The 26098-nt window shown below is 35.2% G+C and overlaps 2 protein-coding genes across 8 annotated transcripts; one reads left to right on the top strand and one right to left on the bottom strand.

Annotated features, from left to right (window-relative positions):
• The first annotated feature begins 11 nt into the window (after positions 1 to 11).
• LOC105684424 (DNA replication complex GINS protein PSF3) lies at positions 12 to 2188 on the top strand. The gene is made up of 3 exons (XM_012397745.3): positions 12 to 278; positions 398 to 672; positions 744 to 2188. The coding sequence occupies exons 1-3, from the start codon at positions 173 to 175 to the stop codon at positions 975 to 977; spliced, it is 615 nt and encodes a 204-aa protein (XP_012253168.1). The 5' UTR covers positions 12 to 172; the 3' UTR covers positions 978 to 2188.
• On the bottom strand, positions 1810 to 25950 carry LOC105684422 (hepatocyte nuclear factor 4-gamma). Of its 7 annotated transcripts, none has more exons than XM_012397739.3 (7): positions 25570 to 25950; positions 25292 to 25478; positions 5427 to 5723; positions 5156 to 5292; positions 4774 to 5044; positions 3647 to 3799; positions 1810 to 3554 (listed from the first exon to the last, which is right to left on the bottom strand). In XM_012397739.3, exons 2-7 carry the CDS (start codon positions 25416 to 25418, stop codon positions 3049 to 3051), a joined length of 1491 nt encoding a protein of 496 aa, XP_012253162.1. In that variant the 5' UTR covers positions 25419 to 25478; positions 25570 to 25950; the 3' UTR covers positions 1810 to 3048. The 7 variants fall into 7 exon arrangements, with proteins under 7 accessions (XP_012253162.1, XP_012253160.1, XP_012253164.1 ...); XM_012397737.3 differs by having other exon boundaries at positions 4774 to 5047; positions 25570 to 25949; XM_012397741.3 differs by having other exon boundaries at positions 3647 to 3781; positions 25570 to 25949.
• Positions 25951 to 26098: the final 148 nt, after the last annotated feature.

Genomic DNA, 26098 nt, shown 5'->3' with positions numbered 1-26098 from the left:
CCCTCCACAGTTTCTCCACCCGTTTCTTCAGTCAAACTTTGTTTCACGCTCTTAGTTCCTGGATAGTCCAAGAGGTATCACTGGGGCTTGCACGGCATATTTACTGGAAGTTGGATGTGTTTTCTGAATTGAATTATTTTCATTCCCTGAATTTTTTTTATCAACTTATAGAATGTCGTTATGTAGTAGTTATTCCCCAAATTACTTTTCGCTGATTGATATATTGGCCACTCAGGAACGTGTGTCATGTCAAACCAGAATTATTTTACCCGGGCTTGGTGAGTTTTGCTTTCCATCCATAACCCTGTTTCCATTTGTATGTAATCAAACATTGTTGACATAAAACAGTCAAGTAAAATGTACAAACTTGTCTTGAATCTTCAAAATATTTCTCCAGGCTTTCTTGACGTGTCCTCGGAATCTCCTGACTTGCAGCCAGGAACTAAATTGGACCTTCCTCACTGGCTAGCTTTTCCATTGAATGCTCCAGAACGCAGGATAGTGAATATCACTGTGCCAAAAATTTACAAAGAATCTTACAAAGAAATTATTAATGCTGATGCTAGTGCTATTGACCTGAACAAATGGTGCACATATTATTATGAATTTGGAATTCACTTGTCTGGATATAATCATCGAGACTGTGAGAAAATTCAGGATCTTTTACTTCAGGTAACCCCATCGTTCTCACTCATAATCATGATCACTTACTATATTTGTCCAAATCTATTTGTGTACTTCAGACATTCAAGTCACGGTTCAGGCTGGTGATGGACTGGGCTCAGAACACAGGTACAGATCCAACTGTGGGTTCCCAGCTTCCCGTGCTAGAGAAAAGTATCTTCACAGCTGGAAGGAAATCACGATGTATATTAATATCCTGGCTGAAAGAAGGGGGAGGAAATATTGAGACCTCGGATATGGTGGTAAATCATAAAAAGCGAAAAAGAACAGAATTTGAAACCAATAACACATGATTGTTCGTAGGTTAGTATTTGTAATTACTTTGTTTCGTGCCTGATTTTTTGATTCGTTGGTATTGTTCCTCAGCTATTGTTAGTAAGCTGAAGACAAAGAGTAACATATAAATGCAGGTAGAGTACAGAAATTCGAGAATTTCATAGAACAGCTAATAGCTGTATCATATTTATGTCACAACCCACGATTACATAACTTTAAAAAAAATTTGAAAGTATGAAATTAAGATATTTTTTAAATAGGCAAATAACAATACTTTGATTTCCTATTTTTTTATGTCAATTCAATCGTATTCCAGGTCACATATATTTTTTGAAAAACTTTGTTTACGTGAAAAAAATTACATAAAAATTAAATAGAAGAAATTGAAAATAATTTAACAGAATCATTTTCATGGCTAACAAATGGTATAGTTACTTCAAGCGCCATAACATTTAAATCGAAAAAAAATTAACAATATATTTTTTAAACATACGTCTCATTATTGCTCTGTGTCCGGCCTAGTTTCTGTGATAATACGAGCTATTTTTACTATATTTTCATCGGACGTGAATAATAAAAATAACAAAAATATTGGTATTATTAATAACAACAATAATAATAATGATAATAATAATGATAATGATATTAATAGTGGTGATAATAATAACGATATAGTTTAAATATTTCAGAATTATTGTAACTTGCATCTCCCTGTAAACATAACACACCTCTAATCACGGTGTTACTAAAACAAATTGCATTGCAATGGCTCACTTGAATGAAGAAAAGATTGAAAACAAGAGGAAAAAAAACGCATCATCTAACCAACTCGTCGATACGTATTTTTTCATCTCATGTTTTGCTCTATTCTCTTTGTCACGATTATCTTTTATATGTATAATATGTATACTATAAACGAGGTATATTTACAAAAATAATCTTATTTTCTCTTGGAACGTAATATACTTTCCTAAATAAACAATTTGATTATATAAAATATATTATTATATTTAACTTTGTCATTCAACTTATGTATACTTGAATATACATATCAATTATGTATTTATTTTACCAAAGTTTAGACGGTGGCACAAGATTTTTTAGGTAGCAAATAATCAACTCGTGTCTCGACGAAGCAGAGTGAAAAAATTAAATATAAAAATAAAAATAACAAATATATATATGTAGAAAAAAAAACGGAAAAAAATAAATGAAATAAATGAAATAATTAATTAGTTCTAATTCACTTCTTCTGTAAAAATCAATTCACAATTTTTGTTAAATGTTGATATCGATGTATCTAACGCAACTAACATGATTTATTGAGCGAGTGCGCGATTAATTTTATGGAAATTTTCACGGTAACGTAAGTCTATCATTACATTCATATTTACAAAGCAATTATTAATTGAATTGTGCTACCGACGCCGGCTATCAGTCAGCAGTGGATGATTCAATTAAACCATTGTCGTTGATAGTTTTTTTCCCTATAGTTTTTGTAATTATTCTACTATTACTCTTTTTGTATTATTCGATTAATCCATATGATAGTTATCGTCTTACAATCAAAACAGCTATAATGCCATTCCTTCATTTTTATTTATCTACGCATATCTATGTACACTTACATATCACGCATCCGATATAAATATTGAGCAATTGTGTCAAGGCACCAAGTTTATAGCAGTTTATAAAAAAAAGTATACTCTAAGTTAAAAAAGCACCCCTCAAATCGTCGCCAATCAAGGCTTGGAGAACCATTCGATCTATTCTCGATAAAGAATCATAATTTTCTAAAGGATAAATCTATTTCCGATTTTCTGATCACAGAGCCCTTGTCTCCCGACGTAACCCGAAATTAGAAAAAATGAAGGAAAAGCCGTCTCTTCGATTAACCATTTCGAGTATCAGAAGGGGTGTCTAAAAATAATTGGCAGTTTAATATTTATAGTATATAGCGTATTCTAAACTTTCGTTCTATAATCTGCAACTTGGAATAAATTTTTCCAACTCCTTTATCAACTCTGGGAAGAATAAAAGCCATCAGCATACCAATTCTTCTGAATAAATCGGATATTCTCCGTCTAGTCAGAATGTTGGAGGTTCAGTCTCGAGGCTGGGTTCCTGTTTAAAAAGTCTAAACCCTGCAGCCGTCGTATGCTCTTCGGTTGTAATGGGGTTGAGTTCCCTTAACATCAGGTCGGGACTTCCAGCACCCAACATGTGGTCCTGAGGGCTGAGTGGTCCCGGGTGTGCCGGAGTCAATGGACTGCTGGGACTTTCGTTACTGCTCACATAACTTCCTGGTGGATTCGAGATTGGCAGAGATATCGAGCCGTTAGCGTCGGCTGTCGCCCCGCCGAGAAGCATTTCCTGAAGTAACGAGTCGATATGAGCGACTCCGAATAACCGTACAAACTGGATTTGCTCGATCATTTGCCAAGAGATAGATTGAAGGGCTGGTAACGTTAACAGGATTTCGCCAAATCGACCACGACTGTCATATTGTCGATCGCTTATATAGTCTTCGAGGTTTATCTGAATCTGGTAACGAAGATGCTTGATTCTCGCTGGCTCGCTTAGCCCTTTAGCGTCTGTAGAGATAAGGAATTGATGATGTAGGATTATAAATTTGAAAAATACAGAAAAAAAATGTTGAAAAAGTTGTAAGCCTCATAATACTTACTCGGATCAAAGAATACTATTGCTTTGAGACAAGCAAACTCGGTATCATCAATTTGTACGTCGTTTAGGGGCTTGACAAGTTCGTCCATTATCCTTGCACCGACCCTGCTGATATCCAGGTCCTGACTACGTCCCTCTGTGGGTAACAAAATTACTGAAACACCGGTTATACTGTTCTACTATAAACTAGACTGAGTCCGGCCCTGATAGTTCTTATTGCTCCTTGAATCATTTATCTATTATGATAATCGATTCCTATGACACTGTTTCATATCCTTCCAGCACAACAACCAATCCCAAGAGCATGCAGCTCGACGATGAAAACACAAAACATTTATGCCGGACTCAGTCAAACTAGCTACACCCCATTGCCGTGCAGTATCTACTACTAACGAATCCAATTGCATTTGACAACATTATTTAACTTTAATGTTAATTACCACATCTATTCGACCATCCCTTCAATAACGAACCCAAATGGTATACCGAACTTATCCGTAAGATTTTCCCACATGCAATTTTGTAGCTTTCGTTTTTTAATTAGCGCAGAGAAGCCAGAGGAAATTTAAAAATTATTGAATTTCTATAAGTAGATTCTGATATACTCTGCCGTAATTATTGATTTGATTACTTCACTGTTATCAGCGATATAAAAGTTTCGTAAGTTTCTTATATTTATTTAGCAACCACTATTCGCCTTGATTCACAACTTACGCCAATATAGGTAATATTTTTGCCTTGCGACAACGAACAATAAATTTTGTGTTTTTGATTGAAAATTTTTTTTTTTTTTCATATTTTCATTATTCAATTTCTTCGAATTTACATCGTTGCGAAGTTTAGACATCATTTTGCTTGTGTGATAATCATGAAAGTAAAATACCGAAATTGATGATGATATTAGCAATTTGTAAGTAATGACAAAGCAACACGTACACTTCGACGACACTAACATGCACCACGCCTCATTTAACGAGTTACGTACCAATATATAAAGTATTATTATTGTTATTATTAATAATTTTCCATACATGGAACCACGAGCCTCTATAGTAGCGTATTACAGCGACAAGAAAATACCCAAAAACTGGGGGGTATCGGACATTTGGTCCCGGTGAGATTACCTACCAGGACAGTTTTTTGTGATGACGCAATTATTGCCTAATAGGAGAACGTCCTTGAGGTGCATGCTGCGCCTCGCAACTCCAAGGAGAAGGTGTTCCCCGGCGTGCGCCCTCAGCAAGGCCACTTGATCGTCCAAATTTAGCTCACTGAAGGCCGGTATGTATTTAGCCCATTCTACCAAAATTAATAGCTGTTGTTTCATGCTCTCACAGACGTCATTAATGCTCGCCACTTGCTTCGAGCTCAGATCCGCGTCGCTATTTGGGCTTCCTAGCTGCTGCGAATACCCCAGTAAAAAGAAAATTATCTCATTAACTTAATCCTTTTCAAAATTACCTATATTTAGTTTTCAGGAATCAAGTTTGACTTGATATTCTGCACTGACCTCTAAGGCTGCGCCAACTTGTCGACTGAGTAACTCAGCGTTTAGTAAAGAACCAACGGACAAACCACCACCTCCGTTTCCCTGCTCTTCGTAACTCGGTCTTCGACAGCTGATTCGATCTCTTTCGTTCTGAACAGCTGGAAAAACAAGAACAACAATTACAAAATGTAAGAAGAATATGACAAACATTGCAAAAATTGTACACTTGTATATTCTATTCCGTTTACTTTTTTTTATGTTTAAAATTTTGTAATATTGCATTGAGACTCACCCTCTTTTTTCATTCCAGCTTTGAAGCATTTCCTGAGTCTGCAATATCTGCACTGGTTTCGCTTGTCCTTATCAACGACGCAGGCTCTGCTGAATCTGCACGTGTAAAGATGATTTTTCCTTACGGATCTTCTGAAGAATCCTTTGCAACCATCGCAGGACGCCGCTCCGTAGTGTTTCCCGGTTGCTCTGTCCCCGCAGATCGCACAGTGTTGAGATAAAACACCCCCGACCCCGGCACCAGGAAGTCCTAGAACCGGACCACCCGCTCCGCCAGCTCCCATGCTCAAATCCGCATCTGCAAATAATCAAAGAAGAGATACAGATTATTGAGAAATTCATACAATGCAAATGATTGCAGAGAATAGGGGTCATAATCTGGGAAACGTTATATTTTAGTTTCTATTGAAAACAAACGCATCGACTGAATGTCTGCAGCAGAAATTGTGAAATTTTGCAGACGGAGCAGGCGACTCGCCGTCCAGGGTGAAAACAGTCATGGACGATCGACGATCATTCAATTATTATTAGAATCATATTAGATTCTTGTTTTATTTACTGTTAAGACTTTTCCCAACATGTAGACGCGCCGTTTCTATAAAATACATCACAAATATGTATGTACAATTTTTTACTTTTCTTGTTAGTTTTTTTTTTTTCCTGGTAAAATTTCTCGCTCTAGTCTTTTGATGTCATGGGGTCACGATAAGCGGTATCACTATCTCAACACGCAGCTTGATGCAGGGACGGCTGCTCATCATTTACGAACTAATATAGGTATACTCAATTATTTATTTATTTATTCATTTATTTATTTATTCGATCATTCAAAAAATCGAGCTTAATAAAATTCTACTAGGATTGCGTTATTTCTTTTTTCTTTTTTCCCAGAGTAGCTGGCGCCGGAGGTGATCGCCGCGCCGGAGTTCACGTGGTCAGAGATTCATAGAAATAATTATCAGGTTTCCTGATTGCTCATTATTTATTCCACGCTAATAAGTCATTGTTCCGGATTGCGAATAAAAGTGCAGAGTAACGCTAAATGCAACTGATGCACTTGTTGCAGTGAATCTAAGAATCAAGCGAATACGAGAGAAACTGAGAGAGAGAGAGAGAGAGAAAAATAAAAGAAGGAAAAACATGCGAACGAGACGTGTTGCTGTTAATGACGAGGCCGATAGAATCGGATTGACCAACAAACCGATGATCCAGAAAAAAACTGATTAGCATTAAATTTTATTATCGCAATCATTGGGCAAGAAACTCAGCGTTGAAGTAACACACAACTCTTCTATAATTAACGAGCGTTCGCTCTTCGAGATCAACCTGAATCTCATCACCATCGCCATCATCATCATCATCATGACTATCATAGGTGTATAAGGCTGCAAGAAAGCGAAAGGGATTTCAATGGTTTAAGGCATTCGGTTTATAATGGCCGATTAAGAATGCTAGTATACAGAGTACCACTTTGCGGGCACGCGTTCATCGTGGAATGAGACTCGTGTCAAATGATTTTGTATTATACCACGTGTGACTTCAAGAGGCAAAACTTCGCGTAACAGCGCGACAGCGGTAGTTAGAGTGTATAGGTATGAGTATATGATACGTGACGTTTAGAGAGGCGGCTAATCTCCAATTTGATAGATTACGCTTGGCTCCGACTCTATACCGTATATCATCTCGATAACATTTTTATCTATTTTTTTTTTTTTGTCTATTTTTTTTCTCGTTAAATGTTGAGCGATAATATTTGAAGGTCTTTTATACCGACTACCGTATATTATATGCATCAACGTATGTACATCTATGCATATAGATAAAAGTAAATGTATAAATTATTGTAAATATAGTGATGATATATTATGCGGTGCATTACTCATTATAAACGCACACATTGACACAAGGTCGCATTCATCAATTTTATACGAATCTGTACAGTACTTCGTGATTCGTACGCAGTCGCAGAATTTTTAATTAAATAGCAAACTTATGTGGCATAATGTGGGTACGACCGAGATTTCTTGCTCTATAATTATGCATGTTTGTACATTAGCGTGCAGTGCATCATTTAAATTGGAAAGCTCGTATAGGTAATTGTAACGATTCAATAATTATTTTTCATCATCCGTACATTCCGTTCGAACAAAATAACATGATTGATAGTCAAGAGTCGATAAGTTCTGATCGACGACGATTATCTTCAAATTTGAGACAAGGGGATTAATTAAACCCGATTGAAACACGTTAATAAGTATTATTTTTTTTTTTTTTTTTTTCATATATTTTCAAGGGTCAGAATTATATTTGGGAAAAAAAAAACCAAAATAATATGTTTTCGTTGTAGATGATAAAATAGCTCGGTAGGAAATACAAGATATTTATCTCTCGCGTGTTACATTATATTTTACGTACAAATAATATGTGTAGCTGCAATCTTCGTGCAATTGCGAATTGATTATTATTAGTGTTATCATTATATTTGTTTTAACAACGACACAAAACCCCGTTATTGTTGCTATTTTAAAATTTCATCCATATGTATACACGCTATAACGTGCTGACATGTTAGATTGTAATTGGCGCATCAACAAACTTCCGTTCCTATACACTAGCCCTGTCTTGTTGACTTACAACGTAATCAGAGATACTCGCGTACTTATGCTAACAGTAACTACACGTACAAAGACGGATAGATGATTTTATAATTTCAATGAGGATCTTTTTTTTCTCCATTTCTTATTTCTCGACACGCACCTGTAGTGCAAATACAAGAGTTACTTGATTTTTTACATGAACGTATAGACAGTAGAAACGGAGAAGGCCACAAATAATGATATATTATAACCACAGAATATCGCGGACACGAAATTATTGGCTATTACTTGCCGAGCGATTACGTTACTTTTTCAAAAATTTTGATTCGGTTTTTACGTAATGTAGAAAAAAAATACGAGACGTAGATATCGTTGGCACTGCGCTTGGTTCGAAAAATTAATTGATCCACAGTTGATAAATCTACCTGAGCAATTAAATTTATTAATTTTCACATGGGACAATATATACTATAGACTATAGAATGGAAAAAGTAGACCGATTGAAATTGGTGAAAAAGAAATTATTAAATTGTTTTTTAAGAATATCGTAGATCGCGTAGCGCGGACTTTGACTCGCCTTCCGTAACATCGAATCCATTTCAACATAACAGTTGTACATCGTATTATGTTATGCGATATGGTTATACATATATATATTCAAATTCACGACCTACCGCAATTATTCAAAGCCCACATGTCAGGCGCAAACTATAATTCTAAGCACGCGCGGGACGTAGGTATATGTATATTGTAAAAACTGGAGTAGCAACAATACTTATACGGAAATAAATAATGAGGCATTTTATCTACGAGATTTGATCGAGAAAAAATTACAATTTCATATTTTACAAATCATTCCACGCGATAACGCGACACTATTTCAAATAATTATACGTACTGCGAGGAGTAATTTTGTTTTGGTTGTATTCGAGACACGTTTATTCAATTATAAAACATCGATACGTGTACATTCTTATCATTTTGGAATTTGATCGATCCAAACATGCATGTCGTACCGCGTAATAGATACGCGGGATCTTTGGAAAACTTTTTCGATCGCGGAAGTTATATTTTCGTTATCAAGTTTTCCTCGTTTCGATGACGTATAACATCGACAAGAGACATCAGAAACGAAAAAAAGAAGAGAGCGAAAGGGAGACTGAGAAAGAGAAGAGAGAAGCAAACGTCTCGCCTGCATAAGATAAATTTTGAGTAAATAAAAATTAATTATAAAGTTCATCGAACCGAGTTTCTTTTCTCTTTCTCTTTTTTTTTTCTAATTTTTATATTTATACTGTAAACAGAGTTTATTGTAAACGGCAAAAGCGTCTCTGAACTTTCCTGTTTGATAATTGCGTCGTCATTTATCCCTGTAATTGATTTATTTGAATTTTTACATGTACTTGCAGTGTTTCGATAATATGTTAGTTCGAAATCGAACGAGGTGTGAAGAGGACATTCGAAGATTTCAATCTGACTATTTTACTCGATAATTCTGCTGAGTCGTGATGACGGGCAAAATTAACTAACTACCGCTTGTATGACGTAAGTAATACGGCGCGGTAAGGCCCGTAGGCGACTTCCGACAATCCCTGCGGTATAAATACTTATAATGTATATGTATGCACAATATACTTGGAAGACCGAATAATCAAATTTTCGATCACACCGTACAAACTACGTACATTTACAGCCTTTTTGATGCTATATTTTTTTTTGCATAACGAGCCGAATCGCTTATCTTGCCGCAGCGATATCTATTCAATTGCGTTGGTATGAAGGAAAAACAGACGGAGAAAAAATAATGAAAAAACGAGTGCAAAATTGAAACCGAACAGATAAAGGATGAAAAAAATGATCTGCAATCGCTCTTGTACATGTACTTTCTCCAAACATTCGGATAAATATTATCGGATAATTTATATTTCTGTAATTAACGATCGAGCGCGTGCGGCGGGATGCGGATTCATCTTTAATCGGAGAGACGCGATAGATCCGCGATATTTACATACGGATATGTATACATAGGTATACAAGCGCGTATATATACATATGTACAACTAACCGGCATCTCCAATTGCGTCATTATGAAGCGCATTATGAAGCGCTTATACATACAGTCGGATATTGGTTTCGACCAGACGATGCTATGTTTAGAGGGTCGAGCGTGTGATGTTCCCTTTTTTCTTCACGTATTTTTCAACTCTTTTTTGTACTTTAAATTTCCCTCATCATGTAAGCATGAATACGTAGTGATTATCTTTTTTTCTCTCATTCACGTAGGCGCGAAGGCTTACCAAAAAACACGAGTACGTACGTACGTACGTACCCAACTATCACAGGTGTAAGTTGTTAGCATATGTTGGTATCTTATACTTTTTCTATTCATTTTTTATTCATTCATTTCTCATAATAAACCTCCCAAGCTTCTCATCTCCGACTAAACCAACTCTCACGTTCCCATGTGAGATGAAAAAAATGATTTTTGACGAAAAAAAAGAAAAGAAAAGAAAAAATCAATCCCGCTCAGATGAAAAAAAAAACCCAGCAGCTTCCTATGTATAATGTTATCAATTGAATGTGCTCATTATTGTTCGGGGCTGCATTTTTGCAGCCGGTAATTAGAGGCAGAATCTAAATGCATATAGGTATATGTATAAGAATATTCTTAATCGAGTCATATGATATACCTATATACTACTCGCGTTTCAATATATGGTTTTCGAATTGGTTTGTTAGTCATTTCCACATTTCATTGTGTCATAATTTTCAAGCACGTGTCATTGACAAGTGCAACCATACATATGCACACGCATTTCCTTCCTGTATTATAACGTCTGTCTAAGTGCTAAACGTATACGTATAAAACGATAGTATATAAGTATATATATGTAACAGGAACTGCATCATGTCTCACTTTTCACTCGGTTTCACGATTAATTTAATTACACTCTAATTAGTTTAATGGCGACCATTAAAAACTTCGTATATTGTAGAGAAAAACGAGACAAATTCTTTGTTTCAACATAGTTCAATGTTTTATAGATTAATTATTTTTACGGAATTTCAATCGTATACTATATGTATGTATATATCGATTTTTATAATTCACTTCCGTCCCCTATATAAGTAAACTGAATTTACCGCGTACAAATGGTTATACGGACGTCATTATAAGGAGTGCGAAAAATAATTTAACGAGTAATTTTGTAAGTCATTAACTTTCCGAGTACATATGTATACCGAGGATACACTCGTACACCGTCCGAAGGCAAATATGTTGATTTATTTAATTAGCAAACGCGAATTATCGCACCAGGTATTTTCATACAACAACCCTTAATCTCCTGCGAGCGTACGTAACGCACGTGCGTTTCATAAATTGTATCACATGATCAAGTCATTCTTTACAGATGGAAAAAAAAATTTTCCGAACATGCGGAATTTCATCGCTAGAAATACCTGATGTGAATCTCAATTTACAAAGAACTATTGTGTGCATTGAATAATATGCATACAAATATTCGCATATATAGATGCTTTTCATCGTGAATCACTTCGAGTATATGTTTGTTTTTCTAGTACATGTACGTAATCACATAGAAGTGGTTTGGGAAAAGAACTTCCGGTGTCGAAGCGTGGTGTGCACGAGTTCCACGTAATAAACGCAACAGACGACCGGCATTGCGGTGCGGAATGGAATTGAATATTATCCGGACATCATTTTTCTTGGGAGGAAAAAAAAAAAGAAGAACTTATCGAGCCTGTATAATGAGAACATAATATATTTTTTTCCTCGCTAGATCCTCTTCGACTCGTATTATAATATACGATAATAAAATTTCAAATTCTAACGTGACGTTCGTCTTCACGAGACCTTAATATTTGCGCGCGGGCTTCGCGCCATTTTGTTGACAGACAATTATCATAATCAAATATACAGGTATAACCTGAGCCATGCATCTTTGCATGTATAATAATGAAATTGGAAAGCAGAAGAAGCGAAAACGTTAGAAAAAATAATCGAAAAACCAAAGAACGATTTTTAAAGAGGACGTGAGAAAGATTTTTGAACATGCCTAGCATGAACGTTGTTGTCGCGACGTATTATTGAATAACGCAATGAAGAAATTTGTCTAGAATTTTTGTGTGAAATTTTTCAAATTTAGGCATCCAGCCGGCCGGGAAAATTACGACAACTTCCCGCCTGTCAAACGTTCACAATTTGCAACCGCGCGCGGCTCGAGTGGTTAGATAATCGGTCGTAAAATCCTATTGTACGGTGATATGATGTCGCTGTATAATATTTAATCATTGTCCTTATATGCAAAAGATCATCGGCGGACTTGACATGTCTCCTCATTACGTACCACTTAATTTTCGCGCCTGCAGTAGAACAGGAGAATATAATACCTGCAGCGAGGAATGAATTTCGAATGAACGCGGACAAACACTTGGCGGTCGTATAAGTTATTGCGAAATCGTATTTAAATGAAAAATATATTTCTGCAGCGTATATTCCCGCGTATAAACATTCATTATCAGCTTTGGCACAGTACGAAGTTGTCATATAATTATTATCCTCCGATATATTTATTTATACCAGCGTACCTGACAATCCCATTATGTTGCAGTCCCGGTTACATGAAAACGAAAAAACCAAAATCGCAGTTATTTTCGTTGGTTTTTCCTTTACTTTTTTCTCTCTTCTTTCGCTTGTATATGTGACAAATTCTCCCTCGTCACCGTTCGAAACATTCGCGCGGTTTAATCAACGAATGAATTTGAATGGATTTACATCACGATTAAAAATGACCACTCCGTACACGTACAGGTACGCCATGTATCGTCGTAAATTGAAAATATAAAATTTATACACGTTCGTCTCTACAGATTTGACGAAGAAAGAAAAAGTATTTACAAAAACCAAGAGATTATTGCGCAGGGTAGTTACACGCGATGCACACAATGCGCGTAGTGCTTTAATATAGCGCGGAAAGTATATAACACAGTCTTCTGTAAACGGAGGTTTGTAATGAACTGAAGAAACACCTGCTAGCCGCTGTCAACGTATAAACATTATTTTGCGGTGTGTATATAAGTTATGAACGCGTGCGCGGTTGAAGAAAAGTAGAATCAAACTCGTTTGAATAAAATATATATACTTATGTGTACGAGCGAGTATGTTCGTTCGTAAAGCGTTTCCCGCAACGAGAACGCGCGCGACTGGCCACTGCGCGCGATATGACGAGGATCCGCGGACTCGAGTGGGGAAAATATACTGTATCCGAACGCAACAAAACGGAGGATATGAGACACCCGCTAACTTCTGCATGTGTGTTTTTCATATTCACATCCAAATAAAATTATACAACGCGAGGTGGTTTAGTTTTTTAATATTTTTTTTATCCTTCGTCGAAGAGATACACGAACAGCGATAATAGTCTTTTCATATCTCTTTATCCCCCGGGGCGCGCGGAAGGTTGTAATAATTTTCGAAAATTATCAAATCTACGATAACGATTGCGGATTCGATTTATCTTCGATCGATTATCGATGAGGAGTGGATTGCCTCGTATACGAGTCGAGAGAAGATTTTGATACAATAAACAAGATTTTTGATTATACATATGTATAGGTATAAGCGCGTACCGCGCGCTACTTTGTTCCGTAATCATGTTTAATTTTTAATTAGACCGTGACGATTGTAAATGTATGTCAAAGACACGTGCGTTAAGATTATATAAATAAATAACCCATTATACACCGTAGTTATGATTTCATTCCAAGGGACAAACGTGCGTAAGAGTTTTGTCTCACAGTTTATGAAATCCGATGCACGCGTGCCACCTAAACTTAATTCTGACTAATAATCGCCGCACAACGTTTCAACAAAGAGACGTAGAAGGGATACGATTCGAAGGATTTCCAATCCCGCGTGATGGAAAGGACGAATAAATCTTGAAAAAATTTGCAATCGCATGATCGAATAATTTGCTCGATCGTTGTGAAAATTATCTTCCGGTAAGGGATACGCGCACGATGTCCGCTGCACTGATTTCAACCATAACTCGTGACTCGAGTGACTCGTTTTAATTATGAATCATTCGTTATGATATTCTTTATTAAACTTTTACAACATTGTTATCGCAGGATCCTCATTAATACATCGTATACCTCATATGCAGCGGGAATATAAGTCTCGGTTGTGTCTTCGACGCTCGATTTGCATGCGCCTACGCAATTGTCATTTTCCGTAGAAATTTGTACACCGTGAAAATCGTCCAAGACACCCTACCGCTGCAGCATCGTCGCAACTTCACATGCGCCACATATTTAATTATTGGAAAACTGCTGCACGATACGCGAGAGTACTTTACGTATGTGACATATCAAAAGCGGCTTCATCGCATCTGGACACATGTCCGTACAGATACGTGTATGTATATATGGAGTAAATACATACATCAGGATTTGTTTTATCGCAAAAATGAGTCATAACGACTGGTACATAGAATGTATATGGCTCGTGGCAACCGTCCGTTTGTCCGTCACCCTACTGGATCAGTTTGTTAGTCTGTCGGCCTGTCTGCGGTATGACGATTCCTCAGTTGCTTTGTTATATTTTCATAAATATCTATATATATATATATATGTGTGTACGCATGCATATAGTCTGTACAACTACATTATGTACAACTAAATAGATTTAATTTGATGGATGCATTTAAATGAAAAACTCACGATGATATATGCACTCGAAGGATACTGTGCAGTAGACTGAAACCACCGTTATCTATGAAAATAAGACTGTGAGTTTTTGAAAAATTTTTGTGCGAAGTATGTAAATATGATAAATTCTTTTGTGCATACAACAGCTGCTGCGCTTTTATCCTGTGGATTATATACGGCAATATAATGCAGCGGATTAGTGTGACTAATTGCGAACGTATAGTGTTTGAAGTCTCAGCGAGGGGTTGGTTGTAACGTTATTGTACACAAGTGACAAATTTTTGTTTTTCACATTTTGAGTTGGTGAGTCATACGAAAACGCGACGATGAGGTATCTATCCTCACACAATACCAGAAAATTTATTACACCGACTTTTTTTCAAACTCGCTTTTCAAGTTTTATTCATTTATTCACTTATTTACTTATTTAATTTCTTGACCAAACTGTGAATTGTAAAGTATCAGGATCATCGGTGGATCGCACAGATTCTTCCGTACGAATTAATTGCACGGCTGAAAGATTTTGTTTACTAAGTTTCGGAGCAGATAAGAGAACGAACGAAGGCCTTGGTGTCCTCGTCTAACGCGGGTATTGGGAAATATTGGACATTCGTTTGATCGCCGCATAAAAATTTTGTCTCGACTAATTGTAAGTCTAATGAAACGTGTCCCACAGTAATATAATACGATGTGTATACATGTATATGAAATTTGCATTATAATTTCATAAATAGTTTCATATGTATGTTGAAAAGATATAAGTATTCTAATGTATGTATATCTCGGTTTAACTTTTAGTGAGATATGGTATTAAGATAACCAAAAATGGATTGAAAATTACATATATTTGAAGAAAAAGAAAAACAAGAAAAACGAACAAACATCCGACAGAAAAAAAAAATCACTAAATTAATAAAGAAACGAGAAAATTTCCAAATTATTTACATGCTTCATAAACATGTTTATTATGTACTCTGATTATCTTCAATATAACATAACTATATATATATATATTCTTCACAGTCATATAATTAACAGCAAATCAAAACTTTTATAATTGGTCATATGGTGCATCAAATAAACACGAGAAAATTATCAGAACGTCTGTAATAAATATCAGTTAATTATTCAATTTAAACTAGTTCAGCGATTTTTTTTGCAACATATTTTTTTAATTATCTTTGCTTTGAGAAATCTTTTTCTTCATTCAATTTTTATTCTATTATCAAAGTAAATCGGCGCGGAGATTGCTGATGATTTTTCAAAATTTTTCTTTCGGAAAAATTTCAAAAATAAATACGTTTCTTCCGTTGCAATTGTACCGTGCAGACGAAAATAAAAGACTGCACGAATTAATTCGTTGACCTCAGAATGACGCTGCTATTATTGTTAAAAAATTTATAAATAAAAATATACAATTACGACACAATTCCAACGTATCGAAATTCTCTATCTCTTTCTCTCTCTCTCTCTCTCTCTCTCTCTCCAAGAGTACAGGTGATAATTATTTGGAAATCGTTCTCGACTCGGTCGAATGTAATGACAATAAAGATAAGAACAAGAGTACATTGTGTCGATAGTACGGAAACAGGTACATCAATGTGACTAGCGTTGAAAGTTTACAAAATATGATTCCTAAATTTGTAAAATGAAAAACTTAACAACACAAACTGAAATAATGACGGGAGATTATAATTGATACTGTGACGGTTCATACATTTACAGTTACATACCTCAGAATAATGTCTACTAATCGTCAATATTCTACACGTGTAATCCACGGGGTGACCTCAAAAATTGGTCAATTTTCAAAATAACTTATTCCCGAATCGCGATATTTCCGTCATATTGCTCTTGGCGGTGAGTCCCGCTGCGGTACATTTTTTTTTTTGCTTCTTCAAAATTCCGTCCATTTTTTATCCGCCCTGTACAACTTGGAGTACCAAATAAGATAAGGCCCGTAATAGTCGTTATGTCAGAACGCGCCATTGCTATTACTGTATGGGAAAAATTCTTACCTAATCAAATGGAAAATATTTAGAAGGTAAAGTAGCTGGTGCAAAAGTACATTTACAAATAAACAGAGGATTCGATCTAAATAGTATTTTAATGATATGTATATTCGCTCACCACCAAGCATCGTAAAAAAATGTTCTTCAAACCGCATGTTTGCGGACTCTGAGGGGTAGTCGAGACCCTCCACTATAAACTGCCAACACTTTTTGATGAATAATTTTTAATTTCAATGAAAAACTTATATCGCAAATCATTCGGGATCGTATTTATTTAATAACGTTTCCACATGTTGATCACATAAAAAAAAAAATAACGATGTACCGGGTGTCGATGAAAAAATTATCCCACGTGCGTAAAATCGAACCACCGTGTGTGGGTGCAATATCGTAGCGTCTGTTTGGTTAATTTGTTGTTATTTATTATTCGTTGTTCAATTTATTTTATTATTTTTTTTTGTTACATAGAGCGCGACGAGCACGCGCGCGATTCGACTCGGAAGAATTACCGACGTTATGACTCTGCGATGGCCGGTATATAATGACCGTATTGCCTTAGGTGACCAATATCGAACGACAACTCTGTGGACACTAGCTCCGACAGCCCCAGGAGTTTCAGTTTTGAAAGACTTGAGTAATACTGGTGGGGGAGAGTTTAAACTGATAATCTAATCTCGCTTGGCAGCAGTCCCAGCAATAGCATCGTTTCTTCGTCGCTTTATAAAAACAGGAGTTCTCAGTTACCAAGACGATCGAGAAATCGCTTATTAATTATCATCGATTATTACATTATACAACGATCATCTCTGTTTTATTTTTATACATTACACTCGTATTTTCCTCACCGCTAAAGATATGTCGATCATATTGAAAAAGTTTAATATGGCCTAGAAAAATACCGCGATGCGTTCAATCCGTCTTTTTAAAATCAATGGATTTCCAACGATTTTTTCATCCCGGGTTTCGCATCATCGTCGGTACAGTGGTTTTTTGAAGAATCAAAAAAAAAAAAAAAACAAATTCCCACCAGCTTTGCAAGCATTATAGATACATATAATTTTGTAACACCTTTGGTTGTTCCAACCAGGCCCAATAAAGCCATAACTTGGGGCTATAAATTTGTCACGTGACTCACTAAATGACTGTAGCGGTTGATTTTTTCGTTGCAATTTTATCATCAATTGATACGAAACGTCACCTGCAGTTGATAATTTTTTATTATTCTAATTATTACTTCTTTTTTTCGTCAAGCTTAAAGCGAATTAAAAAGATACAGCGAAGATGGATGTAAAAAGAATTTGTGAAATCGATATATCTTTTAATTATTTTAATTTTCGGTGTATGTATAGCCTGCGGTATATAATCGGCGTACGCAATGTATATGTGTACATGTGTAGGTATACAGTGTACACGAAGGAATAATTTTACTCGTATGAGAAATTAGTCGCCATAATTAATAATGACCGCGCGCTTGATAGATTTGCATGAAATTATTATACGAGAAATAACTATGTATGCAATGAATTTCAAAGGTATGTATACACACGAATTATGATAGCTACCTATTAGTCGTATAAACTATAAATGTATATTTACGAGAACGCTAGGGTACCGTAAAATTTAATGAATTTTATATTGCGAAACTTCAAACTTCTGCAATAAACAAATTCTCCGTTAATCGAAGTGCACGAGTTACATAATTATGGTTATAAATATAAAGAAAAATGAAAAATTCAAAGAAAAACGACTAAGAAAAAATAAAAATTCATTTCGATCAACAATATACTCTATAAAAGTTGCATAGGTCGTGAACTATTATACCGGCCTCTAGAGATAAGCTGTAAAATTCCAGGACTTTTAGAATCCAATATCAGTGAACGAAAAAAAAAAAATTAAACAAATTAAGAAGCGAAAGAAATCAAGTAATCGATCTACGATAGGTGTACGTTATAAAAGTGTTATGGTATCTGAATAAAAAGAAAAAAAAAAAAATAGAAGGAAAACAGAAAAGTAATGATCAAAAATAATGACGATTTGAAAATTTGAAAGCTATTCTATATTAATCTGCCTTATCATGTTTTACTCTTAAAATGTGGGTCGGTGCTCTCGCAAAAATTTTGTCAGTTTCACTATTAATTCATTTACATAATACAGATACCACAGAAATATCATGTTTATGCGTATAAGACAAAATAAAAAAAAAAAAATTTCTACGCTATGTATGCAGCTTGTGGATTAGACCTACCTACCTACTTACCTACCCGCCTGTACGTATTCATACCTATACATATGTATGTTAGCTGGATATTGCGATTAACTAACAATAAAATAAAAATGATGGCATTATCGAATATTATAAAGTTCTCCTCTTGTTATCGATTACACTTGTCGCATGCGATAATGTAAATGAAAGGGTCAAACTCCAATTCAATGATCGATCGTTAAGTTTGATTACCTGATTTTAATCGTTGTACGTATTATATACATGTATGTATGTATGTAATATGTATTTGTATTATAGATAATTTATTATAAATAAGTTTACTACGGAACACTTGTCTTTATATGGGTATTATACCAGCTGATTTAAGATACGGGATTCGAACGATTTTCGTAAGGTGAACTCGTGAGATACGTCAAAAATGTTGGAACTTAATTGTGATAAAAACTTGAATCATTCGTTTCATTGTAAGTCTTAATCTATTAATAGATATATACTCGGCATGAAATAATGATATAATCATGCGAAGGACGAATGAGATAAAGCACATGTGCAGAAATTATTAATTAAATGAAAAAAAAAATCTATCACTTATGCACCAAAGATGCATAAATATATGTACGATTAAACATAATATTTGACAAATATGACTCAACGTAGGTCAGGATTATAAATTCCATTATAGTATTATGATTAGATAACCGCTGCACGCTGCAGAGTTTCATTTTATAACTTTTTTTTTTGCTCTTGAAACGAATATGTAACGCTCTTATTTCAATTTGGTCATCTAATTTCCTTCATATTTTATCTCATGGTAGTACAAGAATTGATTTTTCATCTCCCGTGTGTAGTTTCAATCATTTTTCTCGACAAACCTCGAACAGGTATACATGTGAAATCTCCGCAATAATACACTATGGCTACCTACATAACTACGTAACATAATGTATACGTACACTTAATACATCTGTTATTTTTTTCAATGTAATTTATGAGACAAATTTGTCGTGGTGCAAGGTATACATGATGAAAAATTGAAAAAAAAAAATTGAAAAAATTAAAAATAAGGAATACAAAAATCAAATGAAATGAAATTCCTACGAGAGACGAGTATTTTAAACAGTTTTATCATTCGACACTGACGAATATCTAACGATTTAAATTGTCGTCTATAGGCTCATTTTACCTATGCAAACATCGCGCGTACGTATAGGTGGGGTATGCACATAGACACATCTCTATAGAAATATATATGTGTACGGTACATCCAAACTTTTTCAAAAGAGTTGTAATTTCATGAAGATTCGATCAAGTGAAAGGCGGTCGTTCGCTTATTAACCACGAAACGTGTATTTCACGTATAGATATTTCATAAAAGTTTACTTACATATTTATAAATATTATGAAAAACAAAAAAAATAAAGATAACATAAAAGATAACACGAAAAAAGGGACTATAAAAATAACGTAGACTATATCACACTGGTCCGATTAAACTAGCATATTTTTAATTTTCAGGTAATATGAGTCGGGTGCCAATTCCGTAATAAATGCGTATCGCTGTTTCAGTGGAAACGTATGAGTGGATTACAAGTATTACAGATGTATATGTATACGTGTATGGAAATACGTGATGAGATTGTCGGCATGTGACTATCCGGGATCCCATCGACCTGCGGGGTTATCGTCTGACCTCTCCTCTCCTCTTCGTCTTCTTCTTCTCTTATTACATATACGGACAATCGATATACATATGTTACTTTATTACAAACTGTTCTTCTATATATGAGAACGACGACGAACTGTAAGATATCACCACTCGATATTATTATTATACATTAAATATACGTATAATTGAACCGAAGATGCAACAGCCATTATCCTGCTGTCCATACCCGAAGCGAGTCGAGAGTGATTTCCCTTGCTTATATGTATATGCCACGTGTTTGAAGCGTGTTTTATATCCATAATATTTTTACATATACATTTATAATATAATATGAAACGCATTGTTGATGACGACGGACTCGTGGATTCGCTTATCGTTAGATCATATGCTCATTCCGAAGACAAAATATACTTTTAATTTTGGAAAAAGGTTTGCAGATTATAAATTAAGTAATTCCTGGTTCCTCGATAATTTCTCTTTATGATCTGCAAACATAATTGCGAATTACGATATACGGTCATGCGGCAAGAAATAACTTTTTTTTCCTCCTTTTTTTTTTCAAAAGATACACGTATATTTTTAGCAAACGCCAATATTATACACCCGATTTATCTGCAGCTCGTCGGTTTAGATAAAATTTGGCTATTTTTGTTCGACTGTGATTTTTTTGTTTTCTTTTTTTTTTCTGTCATTAGTCAACTTTACGCAGTCACGTGAAATCTATATTATACAGTTGGATATTTTAACACCGTTCAGGGCTCAAGCTATGATAATGATAATCTCGGTTACTATAATAACCAAAACCTGTTTCTCCAGTTTTTCACTTAATTATCTAGATATAGTTATATTTTAAATCTTCGAATGTAGCACACTGATCACGGTGTGATGATGAAGATAATCATAATCATAACAACAATGAATAATGATAATAATAATAATAATAATAATAATAATAATAATAATATTTTAAATTTGAACAAGAATCCCGTCGTCGAAAATTCGGAACGTCCCGATTAAGTCCAAAGCAATAAATTTTCAGATATCCATCATATATGTTTTTGAAATACACATGGAATTCTCCCATGAGTTAGTCCGCTTACCGTATATTATATACCATATTTTATAATTCAGATCACCGTTTTATCCAGTCCCAATATGTCCCTGGCGTATCCGCAACCTCACTATCTTTTTTTATCTGTTTCTTTTTTTTTCATATTCATTCTTTCATTTTTTTACCAAACGTTAATTACGAAATCTTACAGGTATTAGTATAAGTACGAGGCCAGATTTCGTGATACAATGATAAAAAAAAAGCAGATAATAATAAAAATGAAAGATATTGAATTATAATTGACAGACCTTGTTAACAAATTATGGATCCTAAAATATGATTACACATATGGACGAAGTTAAGTAATTGACGTAATTGTAAAACATTTCTTGATCTGCACCGTTACTGTGTAGTTTCAATGCAAATGTTTTACACCGCGCATTCCACATTCTCATATTGTGCTCTATCTCCGTATTATATCTACGTGCGTAATTCTTTTTTGTTTTACCACGTGGAAAGTTTTTTTGTCGCGTCTTAATTCATATTCTCGGTGTGCAGGAACACCCTTTTATATAAAAGTGAAGTGTATAAAAGAAAAAAGGAAAAAAGATTGTCACGGACATTTTTTTAGTTGCTGTCTTCTCATATTAAAAACAACTAAACGGAGACAAAAAAGAACCATAATTAGTAATGGTAATGAAACTCAAATCAAAACGTAAGATCACAACACTATGCGACATATGGTGACCGATCGGATTATAAAATAGTTCTTATTTCTGATTTTTTATGTAACTTCGTAACCAGGTAATTAATTATTTAACTATATACACATTTATAGTTGCTCATACACATGGTGCTTGTGAATACTTATTATCGAAACAATACATAGTCACGTATTCTGCGGTTTCGCATTATTTTTGAAAACGAAAAAAAAAAAAAAACTTTTTTTAGGAAGAGCTAAAAAAGAAGACGTTGAATATGGTATCGTAGTTATTACCATTATTGCCATAAAAACTTACGGAATATAATGACATTTCCGACAACCACACATGTATGTACATAACGTACTTACATACTTATAGGTATCGCAATAAGATGCGTTTTTACTTTACAACGCTTAGCTAATTGGTTGTCAAACATTTATCTTGCAAACAGCTGCTGTCACGATCCCAGAATACCATTCAATAGATTCGCAGTAACATTATATTACAAGTTTACAGGTGTGTATGTGGATTTTTAATAATATGCTGGTATACTATGTGTAGGTGTATACGTGAACCAATAGGTAAACTCTTATTCGCAGCTGCAATGCCACATTTCTTCGCGAAAAATGAAGACACAAATAGATACGGATATTCATCAACGTAACTATACGTTTATGTGGTGCTACATGTAGTCATAATTTGAATAGTTTTTTTAGACGATGAAATACAGTATCTACTGTAGAACAGAACTTTTATCTGCGGGGGTGGTGCAGTAGCAACATTGCTTAAAAATATTGACGAAGCATGACGCGTCTGAGTAAGTTGACGTTTGTTTTTGGGCTATACCTACATTAATATATTACCGTATATACTGTCACCATTATTTTCGTGTATACATGTATAATGACATTCGATAATTGCTTTTACTTGAGATGCCTAAAATATATCGAAGAGCTACAACAGCACATTCTACAAAACAGGCAATATACGTTACATACCAGAGCTATCGAAAGGAAAACAACGTGGTCGTCCCTCAATCGGCGCTAAACCGTTTTACCACGGTGGTGAGCTACCAAATTTTTAACACTCCATCGAATTCTGTACGATGACAAATTCAAGCTAATATTTAAATTTCATATAGGCCCAAGATAAACAGCAGCCCGGATACCATGATAACACCGCAAGAATTTTCTTATGGTGAATACAAACAAATAAATGCCTGACAATTGTTATATCTTGATATCTGCTTGCACATATTATCCTCTCGTCTTTTCCAAAAGACGTAGTAGAAAGCTGTGCGTAATATGTATAACTATATACATCTTCCATATACATACATCTCATCCAACCAAAACTTGCTTCTAATTGTAAGGCTGTTATTTTCACAAATTATTTCTTTTTTACTCCTTTTCTTATTGTTATCAACTTCGCGTACAATAAGAATAAATAATAATACACAACAATAAAAAAGCTCATTACTTATTCATTGATCATCATCATCGCCATTATTATTTTGTTTTTAGACCGATTCATTCTTTCTAATTCGTATAAGAAACTTGAAAAACAGTTCCTGGCTGCTGTTGCTATTCTGTATACTCATGGCCATCCCGTATTGTACGAAACTACGATAATTTCATCCTGCACTGCAATATTATCATGAACAATGGAAAATTAGGGTTGCGAGTATCGAAGTTGGGTGTACAACGAGATGATTGAGCACTATTCGCGTAGCTGCAGAATGCGTCCCACAATATACACGTATGTATATCTTCGTAATTACATTTATTTATAAACATATATCATGTTTAAAAAATGCAGATATAGAGGTATGTATACACAGGTGTATCGTAGGTGTGTATATATTTAACGATGAGAAGAGATATTGACATCGACCTTGACCTTGACATTAACATTGGAGCTGACAATGACCTTGGAATAAATTTTATTGCCTCCATTCGGGGAAGGGGCATCGATCGGCGGATGAACAAAAAACATAAGATGACTTTAATTCATGGGAATATAACTATTTTTTCGGGCGCAATTTTCAAAGTTTCCGTAACCGCACATCATGTAGGTACATACATACCATTTTAGAAATGTCATATCGATGCAGTGTCCGCATCATACACTATATCATGTAGGTATTATTATGCGATGCAGATGCAGATCGCAGGATGCAGATTTTATAAGAGAAACAAAAAAAAAAATAAATAAAAAAAAAAATAAAAAAAAATGAAGAACAACAAAAAAATCGTTTATAGTCGCTAATCAAGAATTGCAATTGCATATCATGATTCGACAATTATATGTGTATTGTATACCCGCGCAGATACACGGAATGCATGCAGCTGTTATACAATATCAGGGACGTAAGGTAGTAACGCAAATATTTTAATACGTATATGTATATATACATTTACTATGCCTGCAGGTAATTATTTCGGTATATCCTCTAGCGTGTATCTTCAAGGCAATTTATGTTTTATAGATCGGCGAACGGCCCGATTTTGAGATTATCATAAATTTATAAGCCACACATTGCAAATACACCGACTGTGTGCAACGTACAACGCGACGAGTTAAACTAGTCAGCGAAGTGGTCCAGCTCGGATCGTATTAGTTGTGCAGCAGGAGCAAATAAATGCCAATGAGCGATAATTTGAACTATATGTACGTCCATACGTATAGATACATGTAAATATATCGTGTGTTAGACCCGTTATAGTTTCAAGCTCTTATCTTAGCGTAATTCGCGGACTTTCGATTAATTACAGGTATACGTTTAAATTATTATGTTTATCTGAACATTTCTTCTCTTCATAGCTCGGGCATTCAGCAATTCCGTTTTACCTTCTGGTCAAGAATAAATTTTAAACTCACCGTCTGTTGCTGCGGCGGAAGCGGCAGGGTAGTTATAACTGACTGTGTTTCCGGTGGTTCCACTACGCAAAAGAACGGGATCTCGTTCGTCTGCAGGTACCATTTCGTGGATCACGTGACCCTCCATTTTCAAACGTGAGAGAAACTTTCATCTCTCATCTCTGCGTGTTTCGCCAGACCTCTGGGGCTAAATAATAATATGGTGAAAAGTGTTATGTTTAATCTAACGATGTCCGATGAGTTGGTGATATAATTATACATAGAAATGGAAAACCCACCCTTCCTAGTTCGGTCGCAAGTTTGACGACGTTGCAGCCCATGTAAACCTGGATGAACTTCAAGTGTTTAGAGAAATCTATGTGAGCTTATGAGAGACCGAATATCACTGCTCGTGAATTGCAGTATATTATGCACGTTTGAGTTACTAGAGTACAATTTATATAGAAAAATATACTGAAAGTTAACGCGTATACAACGACGGACACATACGGCGTTTGATGTCTTTGGTTTGTTCGATTCGTTCGCGACGCGACTACGCGCTCAAAGTCCGCGCTGGCGGAAAGCGTCGCCGCTACTGGACACACCAAGTCTTCAGCAATCGGTGATAGTTTGTCGCCGTAATACTTCTTCACCAGTTAACAACCAAAGCGAGGCAACTTTACCGTATCAACCGTCGCCGCTCCCGACACTCGGCATATCACTGACGTCGAAACTCCAACGCATCATCCCCGGTGGGAAATCTCTTTCCAGGTGTCTACCCACATTTCATTTTCCGTAATATTTTAACACCGGAAGAAATCTGCGACC

This window comes from Athalia rosae, chromosome 4, assembly GCF_917208135.1.
Source record: "Athalia rosae chromosome 4, iyAthRosa1.1, whole genome shotgun sequence".
Lineage (NCBI taxonomy): Eukaryota > Metazoa > Arthropoda > Insecta > Hymenoptera > Athaliidae > Athalia > Athalia rosae.
Note: the sequence above shows the minus strand (reverse complement) of the source record. Positions and strands in the feature narration are given on the sequence as shown.

What these genes read in the sequence shown, in the direction of transcription:
- LOC105684424 (XM_012397745.3), top strand. Translation starts at nt 173, where the DNA reads ATGTCGTTATGTAGTAGTTATTCCCCAAATTACTTTTCGCTGATTGAT. An exon ending in AATTATTTTACCCGGGCTTG is followed by an intron (nt 279 to 397) that starts GTGAGTTTTGCT and finishes ATATTTCTCCAG; the next exon opens with GCTTTCTTGACGTGTCCTCG. An exon ending in TTCAGGATCTTTTACTTCAG is followed by an intron (nt 673 to 743) that starts GTAACCCCATCG and finishes TGTGTACTTCAG; the next exon opens with ACATTCAAGTCACGGTTCAG.
- LOC105684422 (XM_048654256.1), bottom strand. Translation starts at nt 25,418, where the DNA reads ATGGAGGGTCACGTGATCCACGAAATGGTACCTGCAGACGAACGAGAT. An exon ending in AGCTGGAATGAAAAAAGAGG is followed by an intron (nt 5,293 to 5,426) that starts GTGAGTCTCAAT and finishes TTGTTTTTCCAG; the next exon opens with CTGTTCAGAACGAAAGAGAT. An exon ending in AAGTTGGCGCAGCCTTAGAG is followed by an intron (nt 5,048 to 5,155) that starts GTCAGTGCAGAA and finishes GGGTATTCGCAG; the next exon opens with CAGCTAGGAAGCCCAAATAG.